Below are 22,183 nucleotides of genomic sequence, written 5' to 3' on the forward strand. Positions count from 1 at the left end.
TTTTTGGGAGCGATGCGGTTTCGGCAATTACTGCGCTGCTGTTCATTGCATAAAATGAAATGGGTGGTAACGATGTCACACAGCGGCGCGCTACCATTTCCCACGACACTACTTACTAACCAGTAGTAGGTAGGGTAGGGTACGATCGGGTGCTACTTCGTGACATCATGTTTGTTGTTGTAGAGCTTCCGTTTTTTTTTTCGGGTGGTTTAATAGATACGTAAGCGCACCCTTGCGCGTTCAAGTACACACAGGGAGGCAATTGGAAGTCAATTTGATTGTCTCGCTGACAATAAATACGGCGTAATTAAAACGGTTTGCACTGAACGGCCGTGGGGTACAGTCAAACTCACGCTTGCAACACGCAGAGGTAATTGTTTCATTTGACGACAATAAACGTTGCTGCTGCTCTAGAGCAGTGCGCTACTCTACTGCTCTGAGTTTGAGATTTGTATGCACATCTCAATGTGAAATGTACCCTCGCGCTCCGTTTGTGCCGGTAGTAACTGGTTTTATCCGGCGCCGAGGTAGCCGCTGTGGGCACGAACCATGTGTATGGGAAGGGAGAGCAAGAAATTTTAATAACTCCCGTCGATGTGGACTTGATAAGTGCAGGGGCTCTGTCTCCGAAATGGGCATTAAAGATCGACCAATGTGGCAATGTGAAATACGCGATTGATATGTTGCATATGCGTTGGTAAGCTGCGCAAACAAAGGTTTATAGCTCAGTACATACTGCACCACCTCACCTTCGATTTTCAAATCTAGAACCCCATATCAAGTCACACTCTGATTCACAACAAGACGTTGTGGAATTGGCAAACCACGAATGGCGGGTGCACGATACGAACACCTTGAACCCGCGAGACGCGTTATGGTGCGTAGTACGTGTGTCCATTTGTGTATCAGCATCACACGGCGTGTTATAAAGCACACAAGCGCGCAAGTTTGCGCCGTGTTGCGTCTTTAATGTTACTTTTTTCGTTGTTGTCTTAGTTTACCATTCCAGTGTAACTTCGTCGATATAGGGTACTTGAAAGCGGTTGATTTCACTTCATTACGACTTGTCGAATAGGTTCAGAGCTTCTCACCAAGTCAGCCTTCACCATAGAACCACATATTTATTTACAAAGCATCGGTGATGACACCATAATCATTAAAATATACTCCTGTTTATTATGACGAGTCCGTACATTGAAAGCAGATTTACTCCGTCGACATGAAATTTCACCTACAGATAGCTTCCAACGATATTTTTGTAGCTTAACTTTACAGTGAGTTTTCGTTTCATTTCGTGGTATTTTCGAAATATATTTTCTATTAATCAATATATGAATTATACTTCAAATCAGAGATCAAAATGCTCGGTCCACTCGAGAGAAAAACATTCGTTTTCACCCACAGGGAAAAAACCGTTAAGAATATGAGAGGCGACGGAATGTTCTACGCTCACAGCATTTCGATCTCTGCTTCAAATCAATTTTCAGATTTCGCAACAAATCAGCTATCATTAAGCTTGAGTTTTCTATTAAGGAGGTAGTCATAAACGTGATTTATATATACAAATTTTCAAATTAGAAGTATATCAGTCATAGCTGTTCTCTAAGGAAATCTCATCCAACAGGATTTCAAATATCTGTCTTCTAAAGAGACATCTATCTGTAAATTGTCGCAAAAAATCACCGAGAGTGAGATCTAGTACGGTACACCAATTTGTAGCTCAATTTAATGAGTTCGATCGTCATGAATAATGAACTCTGAGTCATGTTTTCCCATTTGCAGAAAATCAAACTTTTTTTTCTGTATTATATTGTATTATAGTGATATTCAACACTTTTGGCAGGATGAGACGTGATGCTTTCTGTTGAACCGTTTTTATTGCCGCCAACACGCTGTTAATTACTAAGCAATAACTACGCATTAATTACTAAGCAATAACTACGCTCGATTATTAACAAAATTCTGTCGAAGCGTCAGTGTATGTATCTTCAACCCAAACAGCTCGATCCACCAAAAAGAAAAACGCAGAATATGTACCTTTTCTTCAAGAAATCTGTACTATTGAATAGAAATACATATAAAATATAGAAGAATCTGTTTTGTTAATATGCACCCAAAATTGATTTTTAGCTCATGTTTTGTCATCCCGATTTATGACATTAAATGAGACATAACATAACAGAAAATGTCATGACTCACAAATACTGGTAAGCATTTGTATAATATACATGGTACAGTTGGATTTTTCCCCATTTCCTTCATCTCCTGCGTTATTTTGTTTATTTTTAAGCTACCATTTAAATTTCGGATTTTACGGATGTGTTTATTCGCAGCATTCTTCGTTACTGCCATTTCGTTGAACACTCGAAAACAAGAGTCGCCATTGGTGAATTGGCATATCGTTGTATCAGAAAACTGATTATATCAGATGACTAGTACTAGCACAATGCAGTTGTTGCTTTGTTCGTTCGTGCCGCTTAGTTTATACACGCCTCTAATGTTTTTTCTATTATTTGATGTGAGAAGTGAAAATATAATATTTTATGACATTTTTCAAAATAAGTCGTAATAATCTCAAGGTAAATAATTTATTTGAACATCAGGTAAATCTAACATCACTGAAACCTACAGAGAACTGTTATCATGATGTTAATTGGAAGCTAAAATGCTTCGCTTTTCTGTTTTTTTTTTCTAAAGGCCCAAAACAGAATTTTTGGCTAAATATGGAAAAAAATATAAAGTGTTTGACGGGAAAGTCACTGCAGGACCTTTCTAGGATAACTATGGGAAGAACAACTTCCGAGTAAAATATCAGCCCTTTTCCAAGCGATTGCATGCGTTGGGAATGGTTCAAAAGCAAGGGATATTAGCTTCAGCGACAAAAAGGTGGTCGATTCTGCAAAATAAATCAAGCTGCGATCATAATACTGTTTATTTGATGGGACCAGGTCGGTGTTATTTATTACGACCTGTTAAAACCGAACGAAACCATCACTGCGAAATGATATCGAATTCAATTGATGCAATTGAGATGTGTACTGCGCATAAAATAAGATGTGTACTGCGCATACATCTTGAAACGAGTAGAGGCACGAAACAGTGATCATACATCATGGCAATGTTCGCCGAAACCAGTAAAAACCTACTTGAAAACACTCAAATGACGAGTCCTATTTCATCATCCGCATAAACATAAAAATTGCCTCATTCATGGAATGTTTTGAAGCAACGGAATTCGCTATGGTATGGAAAATCAGTGGTTAAATTTTAAACACACAATCGGAAGCATCTACCGCCTGAAACTATCACTGGAGAATGGTACCGATTTGAATTGATAGCTCTAACAGAGTTCTGAAAAAAAAAAACAATCGGAATGGAAGAATATATAAGGCAAGATAATTTGACAGCATGACAACAACAGCTGAGGGCTTTACCTCACCCTAACCCAGACATTGCTTCCTTAGATTAATATTTTCTTCGGTTCATGACGTCGGTAGTGTGAAAAATAGTTCCGATCTAATAAAGAAATCAAAAATTGACGGAATTACTGGATCGCTTTAAAGCAACCAATCTTCTACCAGCGCGAGATCTGTATATTTCATGAAAGATGTTGCAAGGTAGTGGCTTCCTGATGAAGCATACTTTGAATAAAGTAATGTCTTTTTTATCGAGGCGTACAACCTACCCGAGCTCAAACAAATGTCTTTTTATCGGAAATCCATGATGAAAGCACACCTAATATATTGTTTCAGCGTCTTGTTCAGTGCTTCTGAACATAGCGTAATCAAGTCATTCATTAATTATATGAAAGATTAGTTTTTTATTTTGTATTATGTTTTTTCCATTAGTTAAGCAATAGATGTTGCATTTGGCGATAGAACAAAAAAACTTCTATTAACCCCCCATCAGAGTGAATTTCTGTTATTTATTATTTTTTATTAGAAACTAACAAACTTCTGGGACAAGCCGCTTTTGGAATCAATCACGGGCTCATCCAGTTGTAGGTTCATCCAGGCATTAGTAGATCGTTTGGGTTCTTCTATGTTCTAGTTATCCTTAACAGCACAACATAGGAACTTCGACATAAAATTTAGCCAGTTTGTCTTGACATATGGATTAATGTTTGTCTTGAAATCATTGCATTTTATTTCATATATTGAAAAAAAACGCTCAGAATTGCGCATAGTTCTTGATTTAGAACTTCCAGGTGAGTGGTACAGCGCTGTAAGAAACAAAATCTCTGAACTGCTGAATAAGGCTGATCTCTAAAAGTTACTCAAAAATCATATCTTCTGCTTATTTCGCATGTTTTTTTTCAATAATAAAACTGTTCGCATTACTTCTCATGTTTAGAAAAATGTTATATAAGCAAACAATTTACAATAATAAAATCGAGAGTGATATAATCGAGAGTTTACTGTATCATAATACAATTTCAAAAGTAGCGCGATAAAAAAAACATCTAGCAGCACTGCACACCGTGCCATCGGCGAGGTCAGGGCACACCAAATTCGCACATCTTCAAACACGACCCGACGAAACATCGCTCCAACTCGCCACCGCAACCGAGGTCGAGAGGCACACTACTCCAAAGCCAGAGCCAAACTCGGGCCCCGCGCCGGAGACGACTATCTTGAAAATCGCTAATTAACTTGAACAAACACGATGATGATCTCGATGCAATCGATCGTGTGTTCCCATCCCCGCCGGAATGCGACGAGGGGTACTCCTCGACACGATCAAAACAAACGCGTACGAGCGGCGGCGGAGGAAGAATGGAACCGAACAGGCGGAGAAACAAAGGCAAGGTGATAAATGGGAAAACACCTCCCGCGCGAGCGGCAGCAGTAGCAGGCGAAACGAGCGACGGGAAAAGATTACACGGCTATTGTCATGTATGAGCGAGAGAGAAAGAGAGAGTTAGCGAAAAAAAACCGAGCGAGTACATAACGGCACCAATGACAACAGCGGCAGCAGCAGCAGCATGTTGAGCGCAGCACAATGTAAACAACACACAACGAGAATTGTCGAAGGCACGACCAGTCTAGACCGGTCCAGACGGCGGAATGCCGAAGCTGAGACTTTTAATTCATAAAAATCTGCACTGCACTGATGGTTGCGTGTGTGTTGGTGGTGATGTTGTGCCGTGTAGTGTCGGAATGGGAGAGAGAGAGAGTCGAGAGAATGAGTGGAGAATGTGGAGAATGCACTTCGCACAGCTGCTGCACAAGCAGCAGACTTGGTTCTCCCCAACACGATGTTGGTTCAGTTTCAGTGGCAAAATTTGCAATCCATGAATGGGAATTGTGAGTGACCGGCTCGCTCACAGCACTCGCTCTGAATAAGAGGAGAGTCATCCACCTCGTTGTGAGTAACCACCGCATGGATTCCATTGAATAAAGTGTTGAGATAATCGCGGCACCACCACCAAACCACACAATACTAGAAAATAAAGTAAAATGAGAGAGCGAGAACTTTTGACAGGCAGCTGAATAATGTTTGAACCAGTTTCGTACCGCTGCTACTGACTGATAACTTCCGATTGCGGCCATATTTAGATAATCTCCTGGTTGAAGGTTAAAGACTTGTGGATCCGAAAAATGAAGTTCTTGTTGAACTTTTAAAGTTTTCTTAAGCAGTTATTTTCGGTCCGAGCGTAAGCGTCACATAATTTTCTCAAAATGGCATGACATTGTTATTTTAACCCACCGCCGCAATAAATCATTCACCTTGAGATTCACCACTTCACTTCGGCACACTAATGGCGGACACGATAATAAAAGTTGGCCAATTCTTGTTGCCGTTATTCATCACGACGACGAGCACCAAGTGACGTAAAATTCTCGTACCCAATTATCCGAAGGTTCATTTAATTCCGTTTTCACATGCGAGACGTGTGACACACAAACACAAACACGCAAGAACCTCCTGTGCCTCTGTTGTTCGTCCGTCCGACCGTCTGATACATTCTAGGGAGAACCCTCTCTTGCTCTCTCTCTCTCACGGACAGCGTTGCCAATGTTGTAATTTTAACTTGAATTCTTCCAGTTTTTTTCTCGATCCAGTCATCCAGTTTTTTATGTGTGCTTCAGTTTTGCCCATTCTATGTAAAACTAACTGAACTAACTGACACGGCGAACTCTGTCCCGCCCAAAATTGATTTCCTGATATGATTCGAACATTTACGTTTTCTTACTAATGCTTGTTTTAGAATAAGTGAATTTTTCAGGTGCGAAATTAGTTCTTGCAAAATGTTTTCGCTAAAGTCATTCACATGGAGTTACGAAATCATGCGAAACTGTCAAACTATCGTCCTTACAACGGAAACGAGTTGTACAAGATTGGTGAAACAAATTTATATTACTCACAAACGTGAGTTCAAATATATCTCGAACTCGATACAATTCAATATTATAAAATACAGTAGAGTACAAATAGAAATTCGGAAAATAATTTGTTATTCTGCAGCAGCAATATTGCTTAAATTATTCCATCGATATGAAGTTTAGCGATTTTTTTTATCTTGTTGCACTCATCTTGATTGCCTTGTTCCGACTTTCTGATGTGGACAGAGGCAACTGTTAAATCAACGCGAATTCGTATTTTTTCGCAGCAAAAGCTTGACGATCCATTTTTATTCACACGGATAGAAGATATAGAAACTTGTTATTCGACTTGAAAATCCATTTCCACTTTCGAATAAATATCAATTTTGATAGCGCATACATCCAATGGACTGATACCGCTTATCACGATGTAATTTATGTGAACATATGGAAATTCAATTTTCCCGATTTTTCCATCAGAGTTTTTCGAAAAAAATCCGATTTTTCTCTCCATATCATTGATCTACGTGCAGAGACGAACACAACAAAATAAAGACGGCTCGAATCGGATGATTCCCACCTCGGGTTTCACGCTCAGCAACACATTTGGCGATCCATTTTTGATGCTGGTTTTCAGTCGTTTTTCATTCGCAACAGGCGAGGCTAGTTGTTATTCGGTTCTTCCCATTTCGTTCAATTCGTCGATGTTTTGTCGAAAATTTCAAAACGAAAGCTTTACGAATGATGGAAACTTATTAAACTACTTCAAAAAACATGGTTTGCAAGAAATATCTATTCAACTGTACTTCTGTATGTCATTGTTGATCTATACCATAACAAATTTGTATGGTATACGTAGAAAAAGATATCTGACATACTGACATCGATCCAGAATCACGATTGTTTTTTGTATGGAGGAGCTGGATTGTCCCACGACCAAGACAACGATGCGAGGTCTCGTGTCGTGAGTGTGTTGTCAAGGGAAAGAAAGCTGACGGAGTTTGTAATGGACTAAACAATGGTACAACGAAGCACAATCATTTGGATCGCTTCAAACCACCGATCACAGCTACTCATTCCAACCAGTGCTACAACCAATCGATCAATGATCAAAATTCTCAGAAGTTTTTCCTGATGGAAATTGAATGGTAGAGAAGTCATAAAACTCCGTTGAAAAGTTATACTACAAATGCGTGTACACTTTTTTACAGCAGTTTACGATGATTCTCGCATTCAGGTCTAACAATCACAGGAGGAAATGCTCCATCTTGGTTTCAATAACAAAATTTGGTTTGGTTATTCGCGACAGCGAGATCCATAGTAAATCTAAAGGTCTTCTTGGAATTTGTCAATGAGTGGTAGGCTTATGCTCTTTTGTTTTGGTCATGGCTTTCACATTATCTGGCCAATGAGGTACACGACCTTATTGATAGAACAGAAGATTGAGATCAATTATGGATCAGTAGGTCTGTGCCAAAGAGAAGAGAAGATTGAGATGAGTTTCGAAGAGAGGATCGATAACCATAAACCGTGTCCTAATGCACCTCAATTAATCACATTTTCGAGCAATTTTGCGACGATCGTTTTATAAGCGATTCAAAGGACATGAAGCAATAAATATGAGATTTTGAGTTTTACCCAAATAAAACTGTATTTTCCAGAGGCTTTAAAAGAAACGGTCCTCAAATATTGCTTCACGGTGATGTTCGAGTGGTGCGAAACGTATTTTTTTTTTACAATTTCATAAAGCATATTTAAATACTATATGAAACATTTCGAAGGAGATTCTATTATAAAGCTGATCTTAAAAAAAACCGGTTTTAGATCCAGTTTTTTTAAGATCAATCTACCAGTTTTAGAAAAATTTTATCGGCAACCCTGCTCACGAACGATTCGCGTAGCGCTCTCGCTCTCTCGCTTTTCGAGCCCTCTGTTTTGTGTTCAAATTTTCTTCTGACTGCTGTCCAAGTTTGATTACGCGAGAAACAAATATACCCATTTGTATACATATATTTTATATTCATACGTATATTCAGCGCACGAGAGACTCTTTACCTTTTGCTGCCTTTTTTTTCTTTGTCGTTTCCACATATTCTGAAAATCCAAACATGGCTGACGCTGATTTTCTTAAAGGCGAGCGCAGTTCAAAATCGAAATTGGGATGTAAATTTGATTTTCTTATGATGGATGAAGGGTTTTATTTGAATTGTTTTTTTTTGACGTTTTTCCTATGCGAACATAACGAAAATGAACGTATAATTACCAATACTATCGCAAATCATCATCCACTGCACACATGGGCCAAACCGGAGGGTATAATATAATTTCCACCGCAATTTAATATTTCATGTTTTATTCGTAAATACACTTTTTCACACACCACCAACGAGGGGAGAATTCAGGATACCCACTTTACTATTTATGCTCCGCTGTTGATAACAATTCACACCGTAAAGAAATTGTAAATTTCCACTTAGCGAAATTAATTGCTCATTTATCGATGAAAAAAAAACTTTCCAGGCGGATCTGGGATGAAAATTCGTGCAAATCCTAATAGTCCCGACACAACTAAATCAAAAATTCCAATATGGCGACACACCAGCGCACCAACCAATATAATGAATTGTACAAAACACACAACACAAGAAAGCACTGAGCGAATGAATATACAACGGGCGGCGATATACAGAGCAAAAAAAAACGTATAACGTGTGTAGAGGTATACACACACTCTTCTTGCACCACAGAGGAGAGCACAACAAACTTTATCCGACATACACGAGCGCGCGCGAGTGAACAACAAACGAAGACGACGACACGCGATGATGTGACCGACGACGACGACGGAGAGGGCACTCGGCAGTGTTCAAGAACGCACTTGTCGCTCACCTTTCCAATTGCTCTGCACACACAGTGAGATGTGCCCGTGGCTGAGTGCACCCACCCGTTCTAAGAAGATCTAAACGCTCACAGAATGAGTGGACACGGAAGGTTTCGTTTCGTTCTCGGGCGAGTTACAGAGCTACGGCTCGGCTGCCAGATGAGATGATGACGTTTGGTGAGTGCGCGCATCGATACGCACCACAAGGAGTCAAATCGTAGCAACACAGAAAAAGAAAACAATTAAAGGCATATCCAACAACACAGCGCACTCGATGTGTTTTTGATGAAAAATTAAACGAGGCGCAGCAGTGGTGCCAGTACGACGGTGTACAATACATACATACAATTGTGACCATATTTGACGCAGGATGACGTCTGATATCTAGTCGCGTTGACGGCTTTGAGCTTCGTTTACGAGTTCAGGAAAGCGTCAAAGATAATAATTGATTTCAGGTGGAATGAACACCTTTTTAAAATTAAAATTGTGAATAAAGATTGAGATTACACTATCGAGTTTGGGGCCAAAACAAGGCCCCTAATTGAAAGTCGCCATCAGACGTCGACGTCGTGCCACTGTCATTGCGAATAGCTAATTCTACGATATAAAAAAATGAGTCATGAGATTTTTGAAATGTCGCAACTATGTAACAACATGACAACGCATGCAGATGGAATGTACATCATCTTAAAGATTCAACTTTCATGTTTTGGAATATACAATAAACAATAAACAAAATGTACATGGTCGGTTGTGGAAATTTGGCATGACCATTTTCCCCACCTCCCTAAGTGTAGATGTAGATGTAGTGGACAGAAATATCGGGCAGAAATGAAAAATCATTTTTTCTGTTTTTTTTTTAAATCTAATAACACAATTTTTTGCTAACTATGTCAATAGCATATCCAATTATTTTTATCAACCAGCAATCATTCGATTCCTCGATCGTTTCTGTAGGGTCTTTTAATTTAGCCAGAGGCGACGCGTGATCAAGCGAGCTACCTGTTCAATCAATAATGGTGTGTGTGTTTTCTATTGTTTCCATCGGGATCGGTCATCAGGAAAACTTTGAAGCTCAAATGTCATTTTTACGCAAGGCGGCGCATTGGTAGTGGTGATCGCTTCACACATAGCTGACTGCGTTTGCCCTGTCGCACTTGAAGATGCAGGAAAGAGTTTGGATGACGGCGAGTTCAGATGAAAGGTTTGAACCCGGTAATAATTACTGCTTATTTCGTAGTGTTGTGTTGTGTTGCGATCAAGGCTTTGAGTAAATTAGAGAAGCACATCATTGCAAATTGTAGGTACCAAAAATAGTTTTCTACTGTCTGACAAGTATGCGAAAATTCTCAGGTGAGTATATGAACGCCAAGCGATGATCGAACCCTTTAATTATAGAATTTCTCCAAAATTATATATTTCTAGCCATCATAATGTTCTATTGAATTCTTCCAACACTTTGAATGCGAATTTTGGACAACAATACAGTCAAGATTTTTGGGAATTTGGGAGAGAATTATAAAATGTGCTTGTGATTTCCCAATCTAATTCATGCAAAATACCGGTAGTGTTAAATTGCCGAACATAAATTCCTAAAACACTGATTTGTAAATAACAGTGTACAATAAAATGAATAAATTAGTACATCACGCTCATAGAAGCCATGCATCTGATGACTTATCGAATAGAACAACGCAAAATCCAGCCGAATATCCAACAGGTTTGTCTACTCTCGATTCAATCATGAAAAGGTTCCAAATAGGGTAGCATTCACATCCTTTTCCCACGTTCCCAATAACTTATCCTTTTTCCATGTATAGTTTTTCTCATTTCACACTTAACGAAATGTGATTAACCAAAACCCCGAACCCACATTAGATTACTCTTCGTAAAGCACGAATCACCCATCAAACGTTTACGACTGGAGATCCTAATTATTCTCGCGCCGTAACGAAACACCATGGTTCTTTTACACAACGACCATGAGTGTCCGATGTTTGTTTACGACACATTTGGGCAGCACTTTGTTTTAACAAACGTAAAGCCTGATGTTAGGGTGCACCCGTGGCCAAGTGGTTAGCGTCTCACATTATCATGCCGGGTGTTCGGGTTCGATTCCCGTTCTGGCCGGAGGATTTTTCGTCAAAGAAATTTCCTTCGACTTGCACTGTGGTCACGCGTATTCTAGAGCTTGCCCCTCGGAATACATTCAAGGCGTGTTATTTGGCTTAAGAAATCTCAACTAAGTATTAATGAATGACGCTAGTTAATGCATATGTTGAGACGGCAAAAGTTCCACAGAGAACGTTAACGCCATTCAGGAAGAAGAAGAAAGCCTGATGTGCTTCGATGCATATTTTCTTTTCCTATTTCTCGTTTCCTTCTCAGTTTTTTTTTCTTTCGCGTGCGATGCTCCTCACCTAGTTTAGCGCACCGTAATAGTGTGTAGAGTTAGTTAATCATAGTATTTAAGAAAAGACTTGTAAGCAGTCAGCGTTCCTATTCTTAAGTCTTAGAGATACAACGATACAATCGAGAAACTCGAAATAAACATGAGTAAAAAAACGGCACCGTGTGTTCTGAATAGGAGAATTAAATTTCACTCGCCCCACGTTGTGCGTCCCGTCGAACATATCTTTAGAATAGGTTGGGGGAAAAGAAATCCATCATTTTCTCAGTAGCTGGCTGCAGTCATCGATATCTCGCATAATATCTATCATACAATTTCAAATTTAGGCTCGTTGTAAAGGTGACATTCCAAACTAAAAAAAAATCTTTCGCTGTTTTTTGCGTGTTTCATTCAGAGGAATCCAACAATCAGAAGATTCAGTACATTGTACACTTTTTCTTTATAAAGGCTAAAATGCAAAATTGTGAATAATGGTTGCCCTTACTGTAACAGTAAAATACGTGCAGTTTAATTTTTTTATTTCATTTTTTTCTAATTTTCATTCTAAAAAAATATTTGATTTTTTTAGTGCAACACACTAAATTCAGATCTCTACTGCCAACGAATGAACCGTTTGAAGTTAGCGATTGACTAGAAACGTCCAGAAAAGGCCAACAGAAGAACTGTTGTGTTCCGTCAGGACACTTTGGCCAGTGTCACAGGGCCAATCAGTGTTTGTTCTTGACATTTTTTAAATAAGTGATAATTTGTTTCAATGAAAATTGCATAGAAATCTTTCCAATCGATATGTCGAGTTATAGGTGTTCAAAATATTTCATTATTTCGTTAATTGTTTTATTTTTAGGTTTTCCTTCTTCACCCTATATACTGCCGTTCTACGCATAGTTGTCCCATGTTCCAAAATCAGCAACTGAGAAAAACGCAATCAAAGTTTTCTACCATATTTAGGCATTTCAGTTTGGCAATACAATGAGTTTTTACAAAGCAGAAAACTATTGTTTAATGAAATGTGAAAAGATTCCCTCAGTTGAATCAATCAATCTTGGTTACGGGCATAAACATTCAGGGCGGGACAGTTATGCCTTGAATATCAACATGGGACAATTGAACTTGATGTTGTTTTTTGAAATACTAGAATCAAACAATAAGTCTTTTTTGTGTTTTCCGAAAGATTAGGCATAAAAACATCGTTTTATGAAGAAGGGAGTGATCTGCAATACCTTTGCAGAATATGAATCTCATTGTTATTAGGCATTAGCTAACAAGATGTAGACGTGTTCTGTTAATTTTTTTTACTTATTTGAGAATTAGTTCGTTCTTCCAAACCAAAAAAGAAGAAATTTATTTTCGATCTGAATAACAATCCCAATCCGTAAATGAAGATAAAGGTGATCAAACTAAATATTAGTGTTACGAATGAACAACGAAACGGTGAATTTTTGCGATGCGTCATTCTCACAAATAATAACTATGCGAGACAATACAGGAATGTTTTTGCGTGATTTTTTATATTCTTTTGATTTAGATTTCGATCCAATAATAAAATCGCACTGAATGGGTTGCAGAAATGAGGAATCGTAAAAAAGATCACACAGGAACAAGTGTGCATGTATAAAAAATCATCCAGAAGAAGCATGTTCTAAAATAATTAATCCATCGATTGAACACAAAACAAAACCACTGGCATCACTGTTAGGAACGTGTATTATGCAGAAAAAAAAGTATGCAAGAACCCAATCAACTATCATTTCAAGAGAAAGTGTCCGAAGAAGGAGCACGAAGAATGAGAGCGATAAAGTAAAACACGATTGTAAAACCCATCATACTTCGCTTCGCACGGTGTGTGATCGGAGGCAAATGTGTTCGCGAGAGTATTAGCAGCAATGAAAACAGCAACAAACCGGCAAGGCTAAAAGGGCAACTATCAACCAAAATGGCCGCGATACAAAAGTTCAAATTCTGTGTTGATCCAGCGGGTTGAAAAAAATATTGGTTCTACTTTCAATGACTATGTTGTTATAGTTATGAGGTGACAACAAATAATAACTTTTCACAAGATATTACTATTGTACCTGTGTTTACCAACATTGTTAACCACCACTATCCATGATGACGGCAGAGTGAAGGGCCCTTTAACACTCCTATACTCGCGCATTGGTCTGTCAGACCGAGAAATCAATAATTCGTTCATTTCTCAGAAAATATCAACACTACGACTTTGCGATTCTCTCTAGCTTCGTTATTCGTCGTTCGTCATCATTTAGCGTATCGCATGTGTTGGTACAAAGGGGACGTGTGCCACTTTTTTACACATTCGGTCTGACACACCGACGCGAGTATAGGAGCTTTTTTGGACAAGTGCCTTCTTTCATATTCTGGAATATTGTTGAATGAAATGTATAGATTAATGTTAGTGGCGTGGAATATTTATTGAATATAATGCATAAGATTATTACCGGACTATTCTTATTTGCTTTCAGTCCTTTTTGTAACTATTCGTCGTTAGATTCATACGTTCAAAAGCAAAATATAAATGTTTGACTTTCGTATAGTTTATTCGCTAAATATAATGGTCATACATTTACACACTTGTGAAAGAATTGTAAACAGTAAACTATGAACTAATCGGTACCTTATCGTAATTTTTAACAGTTACAGTTTCGGGGATATTTTTTCTTCTAATGGACAATATCCACAAGAAAACAAGAAAAAGAAAAGGAAATTCCTAGAAATTCGTTTATATCATCTTTTTATGCCCCATCTAAAAAAAAGCATTAATTCTTAATTTACCAAAAAAAAAACAGAGACAAAGAATATTAGGAATATGCAAACTTTATTTTCCAGAATCTTTATCATCTGGTAATTATCTAGGAGGTCGTTATATATTCTTCTCTTCGATAAAAGACTTACTTTTAATTAATAACAGTGGAAAATTCGAATTTCGTTATTTTTGTTGGAGTATCAAAAATAACTCTATTTTGAGGAGGCTGAATAAGATGGCTATTAAAACATAATAAAGACGAAGAAAACATATTTTTTGGAGTTTTTTCATTCACTCTTCTTCAAATAAATGCCAATAAGACCTGAAAATTACAAAATGGCAACATTACAGAGAAGTTCAATTTTCGGTCTGTGACACCGTGCGCGAGTATACGTGTTATGATTTTGCACGCGAGTACAGGAAGGTTAAGAAAAACTTAAACGATGATAAAAAACCTGAGAAACTCTAATCTGACAGAGAGAGAGCACATGCTGCAGAAAACGAGAGAGACCAGAATGATAGAATTGGCAATTCAAAAATTTACATTCCTTTGCGAACGACCGCTCGACCACCGCGTCGTCTGCCGACGGTCGGCTGCAGCAACGAGCTTGAGAGAATGAGTACCCATTCATTTTAATAGTGCCGTCTCCTTTGTGCGATCGTTCTCGTTCGTTTCTCTTCCGACGCAGCAGCAGCACCACCACTCGGTGAGAAATTGAATATGATTCGCATGTGTGTACACACCGTGTGTTGTGTTGTTGTTATTTTTCTTTCAATGCGCTAAAGTTGTACGATGTCATCATGCGCTACGTTTTTCCGTTCGTCGGCACCGAGAGTGCTGGGTGTGTGTGTGTGTGTGTGTGTGCATTGCGCACTGGGGCACCGTCTGTCCGGCGAGTGTTGGTCCCATGTTTAGTTTACCATATGATCACGGCACTAGTGTTGGTGTGTTGCGCTCGCGCTTATCAGTTCCGTGAAGTGTTTGTTTACACATCTCTTTTTGTTGTGTCTCTCGCTGGAGCGGTGAAGCAGTGGCAGCAGCGTAGTGACTGTCGCGAGTAGAGTGATAATTTGGTTATTTTAGAAATGGATTCACCGAAAAGGTTTTTCATCTCATCATTTGCTCTCTCTCTTTCTCATGTTATTTTTCGCTCTCGCACGTCGTAACCAGCCGGCGGCGGCTGCGGCGACGACGACGACGACGACGACGGAAGGGGCGCTCATCGCCTGCTGCGCTCGTAACACAGTGCGGTGGTTATAAATAGACTGCGGCTTGTAATGAAAACATTTTAGAATTAAATCACAATGGAGGGCACGGAAAAAAAGGAACACAACAAGAGCATAAGCGCACCGAGAGTAGTGAGGGTAGTAGGTGAGCGAAAAACGAGACACTCCTGGAATCAGAGAGAAAGAGTACGACGGGTGTGAGTAAGCAGGTTTTACCGTGTGGAATGCGCGATTCGACAACGATGATAGCTACGGGGCGCTGCTTTTCAGTCACTGACTCGTATCGCGCGGATCGGAAAACAAGACAACGATTTATGGAGGGTTTGGGCGCACGCGACCTTGATGTCCCTGGTTGGGGTAGATTATTAGATTAGACTTCCGGCGGCGCGGAAAAATGGGAGATATTCCGTTTTTTTTTATCCAAAATATATATTTTTATTAAGGCTCATATGGCGTCAGCCTAACGGGGCCGGGAGTTCAATTTTTCTACAATGTTTGTTTACAACTATGTTAGTAATATGTAACCGATTACTCGCGGTTGGCTCGAGGTTAGTATTACAAGTGTTCTCATAATTGGTATGTTGCAGTCTTCGATGCTCTGTATGTGTGCCCGACACGGGATACCTGCTATTGGGATGCAGCTGACCATTAATCAGCAACGCCCCCCTAGTCTGTACCCCATATCTAGCGTGGTGCGTCTTTCTCGACTCGAGGAATCCAGGATAGAATGGTCACTAGCCGGCGCAATCATCAGCTTGTGTAGAGTTGTCATAAGCGGTACAACCTTTGGCTCTTGTTGAATGATCAGTGGACTGCACAACCTTTGGCCCGTGTATCTGTAAAGAGTGTATGTATGTATTGCCGCGACTAAGTAAAAGTTTATCGTTTGGATAGGAGGGATATGAAACGGGGACACAACGAAGGAAACATCATTAAACGTTGACATCGGCGTTTCTGAGGAACAGGTATAGATGAAGCAGAAGATCAGGATCACGGCTACCTAAGATATCCCGGACGGGGATATCCGATTGTCTGCCTTGTGCTCTCAGTACTCTAGAGAGCTGAGAGCGAGCAGCATGGAACCGGATACACGACCAGACAACATGCTCGATGTCGTGGTAGCCATCGCCACAATCACAAAGATTGTTTGCTGCGAGCCCAATGCGATAGAGATGCGCGTTTAGGTTGTAGTGATTGGACATAAGCCGAGATATCACGCGAATGAAATCACGACCTACATTCAATCCCTTGAACCATGCACTCGTCGAGACCTTAGGGATAATCGTGTGTAACCAACGACCGAACTCATCTAAACTCCACATGCGCTGCCAACTTACGAGCGTATTCTGACGAGGAATGTGGAAAAATTCATTATAAGCAATTTGCCTTTCAAAAAGTGTGCCTTCTGAAGCGCCCACCTTAGCTAGCGAGTCCGCTTTCTCATTCCCCGGTATTGAGCAATGAGAGGGAACCCATGCTAAGGTAATCTTGAATAATTTTTCGACCAAAACACTCAATAGTTGTCTTATTCTTGTTAGGAAATAAGATGAGCATTTATCAACTTTCATTGAGCGGATTGCCTCTATTGAGCTGAGACTGTCTGAAAAAATAAAATAGTGGTCGATGGGCAATGTTTCAATGATCCCTAATGCGTAATATATCGCACCCAGTTCAGCGACATACACGGAACAAGGATCTTTGAGTTTGAAAGAGGCACTGGAATTTTCATTGAAGATGCCGAAGCCAGTGGACCCGTTTATTCCGGGGACCCGGGGAGATATTCCGTTGTCGGATGGAAAAAGTGATATACCGGTTCGCTTTATTCGAAATTGGAGGACCAGGCTGAGATAATATATACCAACTGTGAACATTCAAACAATAGAAATATTCTCACGCCGAAAAAAGACGACATGTGTTGTGTATCGATAAAATAGAAATACTCTTACGCCTAAAATGGCCACTGAGTAATATACAACATGAGATGAAAATGTACACGAATAAATTCGGCTCTGAATTGCCAAATGAGCCTAATAAAATAAACAGATGGGATAAAAAAAAGGTTAGCAGGGACAAGAAACATTTTTTCACTGCATTTCTGTGATCGAAGTAGACAAAAACAAGCCACGAAGAAATATTTTTCACTACAACTAGAATTTTCCATGAGCTCAACATAGTTTTTAGTTATTGAAAATCAATATTAAATTAGAATGAGCGACATCATATTTAAATATTTAATTATTTAAACATGTAAGTTTACACATAACGAAACTTTTGTGAAAAACTAATAAAATAAATCCTCCAGCTTGTAGCATTCACCAACTAAAAACTACGAAACCATATCATCATTATTCTGAAATCAGAAAGGTTTTGAAAACGTAGGACCACCTTTTTCAGCAAGAGGGCCAAATCACAATACAGGTCCCTTTTTACGTTTTAACGTTAATAACTATTTTTGCTACAGACTAATGTTGATGGTAAACATACCATTGAACTCCGCCTGCGAATGACGGATCTCGATAATGGCATGTCCTTATAGGAACCTGAAATTATCTTGATAATAGCCTGTCCGTATAAGAACCTGAAACTATTGAGAACCAAAGCAGTGGGTCCAAAGCCCCTAAAAGGAGGATGGTTGTAATAGCTGTTATCCATGGTTATTATGGAAAGAAAGTAATGGATAAACCCCTAATCTAAGGTGTGACGCGACCCGTGCTGAGGGATGAATGGTTGGGGGGGTTTCAATCAAATACCCTGCCTCTAACGGAGCCTGTGGAGTACCAGGGCACCCTCCACAGTATCGTCTGCCCCCTCTGCATTAAGCGGGTCACTGATGCAGTTGACCTTCTATACCGCGCAACTCGTGGGAATTTCATGAATAATTCAACAAATAACAAAAATCTTCCGGGTTCCGGCAGCCTCTCTCTGTCGGAAAAAATCGTCATAGAGGTCGACTCTATGAATGTCGAAGAGGATGAAGTACTGAGCGACGCACCTGCGGATGTTCAGTCCTGCTCCTCTTCCATCCTCAACACCCCGACTCGTTGTGAGTCGCTAGAGGACGAATGTGACGAAAGTAACGTCACTACAAAAACTGAACCTAAAATGCTAGATTCAGCTGAGGTCCACTCTTCGTGGAAAAAAAACCTCACCAAGGGTCAGAGAAGGAGGCTGAAAAACTTGGTCGCAGCTGGGATCCTTGCAAAGGAAGCTCGGCAGCAAGCACTGAGTCAGCACATCTCTGGACCAGCAAAATGCCCCCGAGGATCGGAACTACCTAGTAGTGACGAAAAACCGATTCTTAAAAAAACTAAACAAAATCTCTGCCCCCGTAAAAGAGCGGGGTTGAATGAGCAAAAAAAGATGCCCAAAACACTCTTCAAAACAAAGACTCCACAATAACTTCTGTCGAAACTGGAATCTCCTTCAAGGAAGCTGTGGAACAGATCAAAGTTGGAATACTCCCGGAGGACTATCCCAACACCGATCTTACTACGGCTCAGTTAGATTCCATCCAGAATGCTCTACTCACTGCAATAGAGCATCAAAGAAACGAGCCGGTTAAGCCCAATTTTTTCAATTGCTCGTATAAGTCAGGTTATCTAATCCTTTCGTGCAAAGATCATCAAACTTCGGAATGGTTGAAGAAAGTGGTTCCCGGGATAATCCTAGACGACAACATCAAACTGGTTGCTCTAGACGCCAAAAATATTCCGCGTCCAGAAATTCTCCATGCCTTTTTCCCACAAAGCGCAACATTCAGCGACGAGAGACCTTAAAAGCCTCATTGAGAGTCAAAATGAAAATCTCTCCACCGATAAATGGCGAATACTAAAGAGATCCAATCCCAACGAAATTCACGCGGACTGGACGCTAACAGTCGACGAAGCTTCGATGCGTCAACTAACTAGCACAAACTTCAACATAAACTTCCGATTTGGCGAAACTAAGCTGGGGAAAACAAATCCAAAGCAGCGCCAAGTCATAATCCATAAAAGCTCCGGTGTATTCAAAGGAGATCTGGGGCCAAAAAACGGGGAACCTAAAAATTCCAAAAACCCAGGAAACCTGAAGTCTTCAGAGACTAGTGACTCCAAAATAGTGGAACCACAAAATGCTCGAGAAGTCGTCAGAAGGGTTTCTGGCAAACAAAAGCGCCCTCGTGAAGCTTCTCCGAAAAACTAGAAGCTTGGCATCCTGAGTATTCCCGGCCCAAGCGGTACAAACTCAACGGTTATCGCAAACAGGTTAGGAACCTCGATTGTGCCAAGTAAAAAAGGTGAGTTTCTTCAAACCCATCCCAGATCCAAAACGAATACGGAAGCTGGAACAAGCAAAAAACATGACCTGATTTTCAAAAAAAAAAACAGATGGTACTCCGATCCTCCCAAATGAACCACCAGATCGGATAACCCAACCTAATGCAGAACACTAAAGTTCTGCAAATAAACCTCCACCACGCCAAAGCAGCGTCGAGCGTGCTATCCAGGAGGTTTACAAAAGACGCTGTGGATCTAGCTCTTATACAAGAGCCTTGGGTTCACAAAGGAAGAATACTAGGTATTCAAACAGGTTCATGTAAGTTGTTCTATGATGACAAGCATGACTCCCCAAGAGCTGCTGTCTTAGTAAATGCAAATATTAAATGCTTTCCTATTACAGTGTTCATTCAAAGGGACATCGTCGCGATCAGAGTGGAAGTTCTTACCGCCAAAGGAAGGGCCGACATCGTAATTGCGTCGGCTTACTTTCCAGGCGATGTTCCTGAGGTTCCTCCACGAGAGGTAGCGGCGTTTGTAAACTACTGCAGGGAAATTAACAAGGATTTCATTATCGGATGTGATGCCAACGCTCATCCCACCATGTGGGCAAGTACGGATATCAACTACCGAGGTGAGTGCCTTATAGAATTTCTCTCGTCAAACAACATAGATATTGCTAACAAAGGGATTGAACCAACCTCCATTAACGCTATCAGACAAGAAGTCTTAGATCTAACGCTGTGCAGCCCGGCTATTGAAGAAAATATCCATAACTGGCACGTTTCCGATGAGGCGTCTTTGTCTGATCATAGACACATTATTTTTGAATGGAATGGTGGCATGGAAGTTCATAGAGAATACCGAGATCCCAAAAAAACCAATTGGGATCGGTATGCACTTGAACTCGAGTCTAAAACTCTAAACTCGAAAATAAGGTCGATTCGCAGCTTGAATCAGCTACAAAAAAACTAAATGAAACGATAGTCTCTGCCTACAACAATAATTGCCCACTGAGAAAAGTTTCTTCGACAAGAAACGTTCCTTGGTGGAATAAAAGGCTCGAACGGCTTCGCAAAACGGCGCGTAAACTGATCAACAGAGCAAAAATTACCTCGGACTGGTCTCAATATAAGAGAGCCCTAACTGAGTACAGTAGAGAACTGAGACGATCTAAACGAAAATCCTGGGTATATAACTGCGAAAGCATTGAAAATACCCCAATCGTTGCTAGACTCAACAAGACTTTGGCAAAAGACCACTCGAACGGGCTTGGATCGCTTAAAAAGGACGACGGTTCGTTCACAAAAACCCCCTCAGAAGTACTAGACTTACTGATGAAGACTCACTTTCCGGGATCTACATCTGTCCACTCGGATACAAATCCTGGCTATAATGGCGACACAATATGCTCTCGAAGGCGTCTCATAGGACCCGAAAGTGCAAAGGATGTCGCTAACATAGTTGCTGGGTTAGTCTTCACGAGGGCCAGAGTAGTAAACGCGGTGAGATCCTTTCTACCTTACAAATCTGCAGGTGCAGATGGGATTTTTCCAGCCCTGATTCAAAATGGAGAATCAAAACTAATTCCGTCTCTAATCGAGATCTTTAAGGCAAGTCTGATACTAGAGCACATTCCTTCGATATGGAGACTTGTGAAAGTAGTTTTCATTCCAAAAGCCGGAAAACGCGACAAATCACTTCCAAAGGCTTTCAGACCAATTAGTTTATCATCAATACTGTTGAAAACTATGGAAAAAGTATTATATGAATACATAAAGTCTGTATTCATGTCCAAACACCCACTATCCAAATACCAGTTTGCCTACCAATCAGGCAAATCCACAATAACAGCACTACACATGCTTGTGACAAAAATTGAAAAATCTCTCTTGGCAAAAGAAACCGCATTATGTGCGTTTCTAGACATCGAAGGTGCTTTTGATAATGCTTCTTATCTATCAATGGCGCAGGCAATGAGAAGAAGACACTTCGATAATTGTATAGTCGAATGGATCCATGGCATGCTCACACACAGAAAAATCACCTCGGAGCTGGGCGGGTCGTCTAATTATGTGATTGCAACAAAGGGTTGCCCACAAGGAGGCGTTCTATCACCTCTCCTTTGGTCACTAGTAGTTGACGACCTCCTGACAAGTTTAGAGGCAAAAGGTTTTGAAATTGTGGGCTTCGCCGATGATCTAGTCATAATGATACGAGGCAAGTTCGACGACGTGATATCGAGCAGAATGCAGATGGCCTTAAACCTTACACAAACTTGGTGTACCATAGAAGGTCTGAGCATAAATCCCTCAAAAACAA

At 40.2% G+C, this 22,183-nt stretch overlaps 1 protein-coding gene across 10 annotated transcripts in view; it reads right to left on the reverse strand.

The window, feature by feature from the left end:
* The window catches only part of LOC129762470 (serine/threonine-protein kinase tousled-like 2), a 358,161-nt gene that overhangs the window by 33,390 nt on the left and 302,588 nt on the right, over window positions 1-22,183 (reverse strand). Inside the window, exon 1 of one of the 10 annotated variants that reach the window (XM_055760753.1) lies at window positions 8,738-9,098. The exons of 6 other annotated variants lie outside the window; for them this stretch is intronic. Coding sequence is in view for 1 of the 4 variants with exons in the window: in XM_055760747.1 (XP_055616722.1) it covers window positions 8,382-8,417 (36 nt within the window). In the remaining 3 variants the exon portion in view is untranslated. 3 more of the 10 variants (XM_055760749.1, XM_055760747.1, XM_055760754.1) reach the window with 3 other exon arrangements.

The sequence above is a fragment of the Toxorhynchites rutilus genome, chromosome 1 (assembly GCF_029784135.1).
Source record: "Toxorhynchites rutilus septentrionalis strain SRP chromosome 1, ASM2978413v1, whole genome shotgun sequence".
NCBI classification, from domain to species: domain Eukaryota; kingdom Metazoa; phylum Arthropoda; class Insecta; order Diptera; family Culicidae; genus Toxorhynchites; species Toxorhynchites rutilus.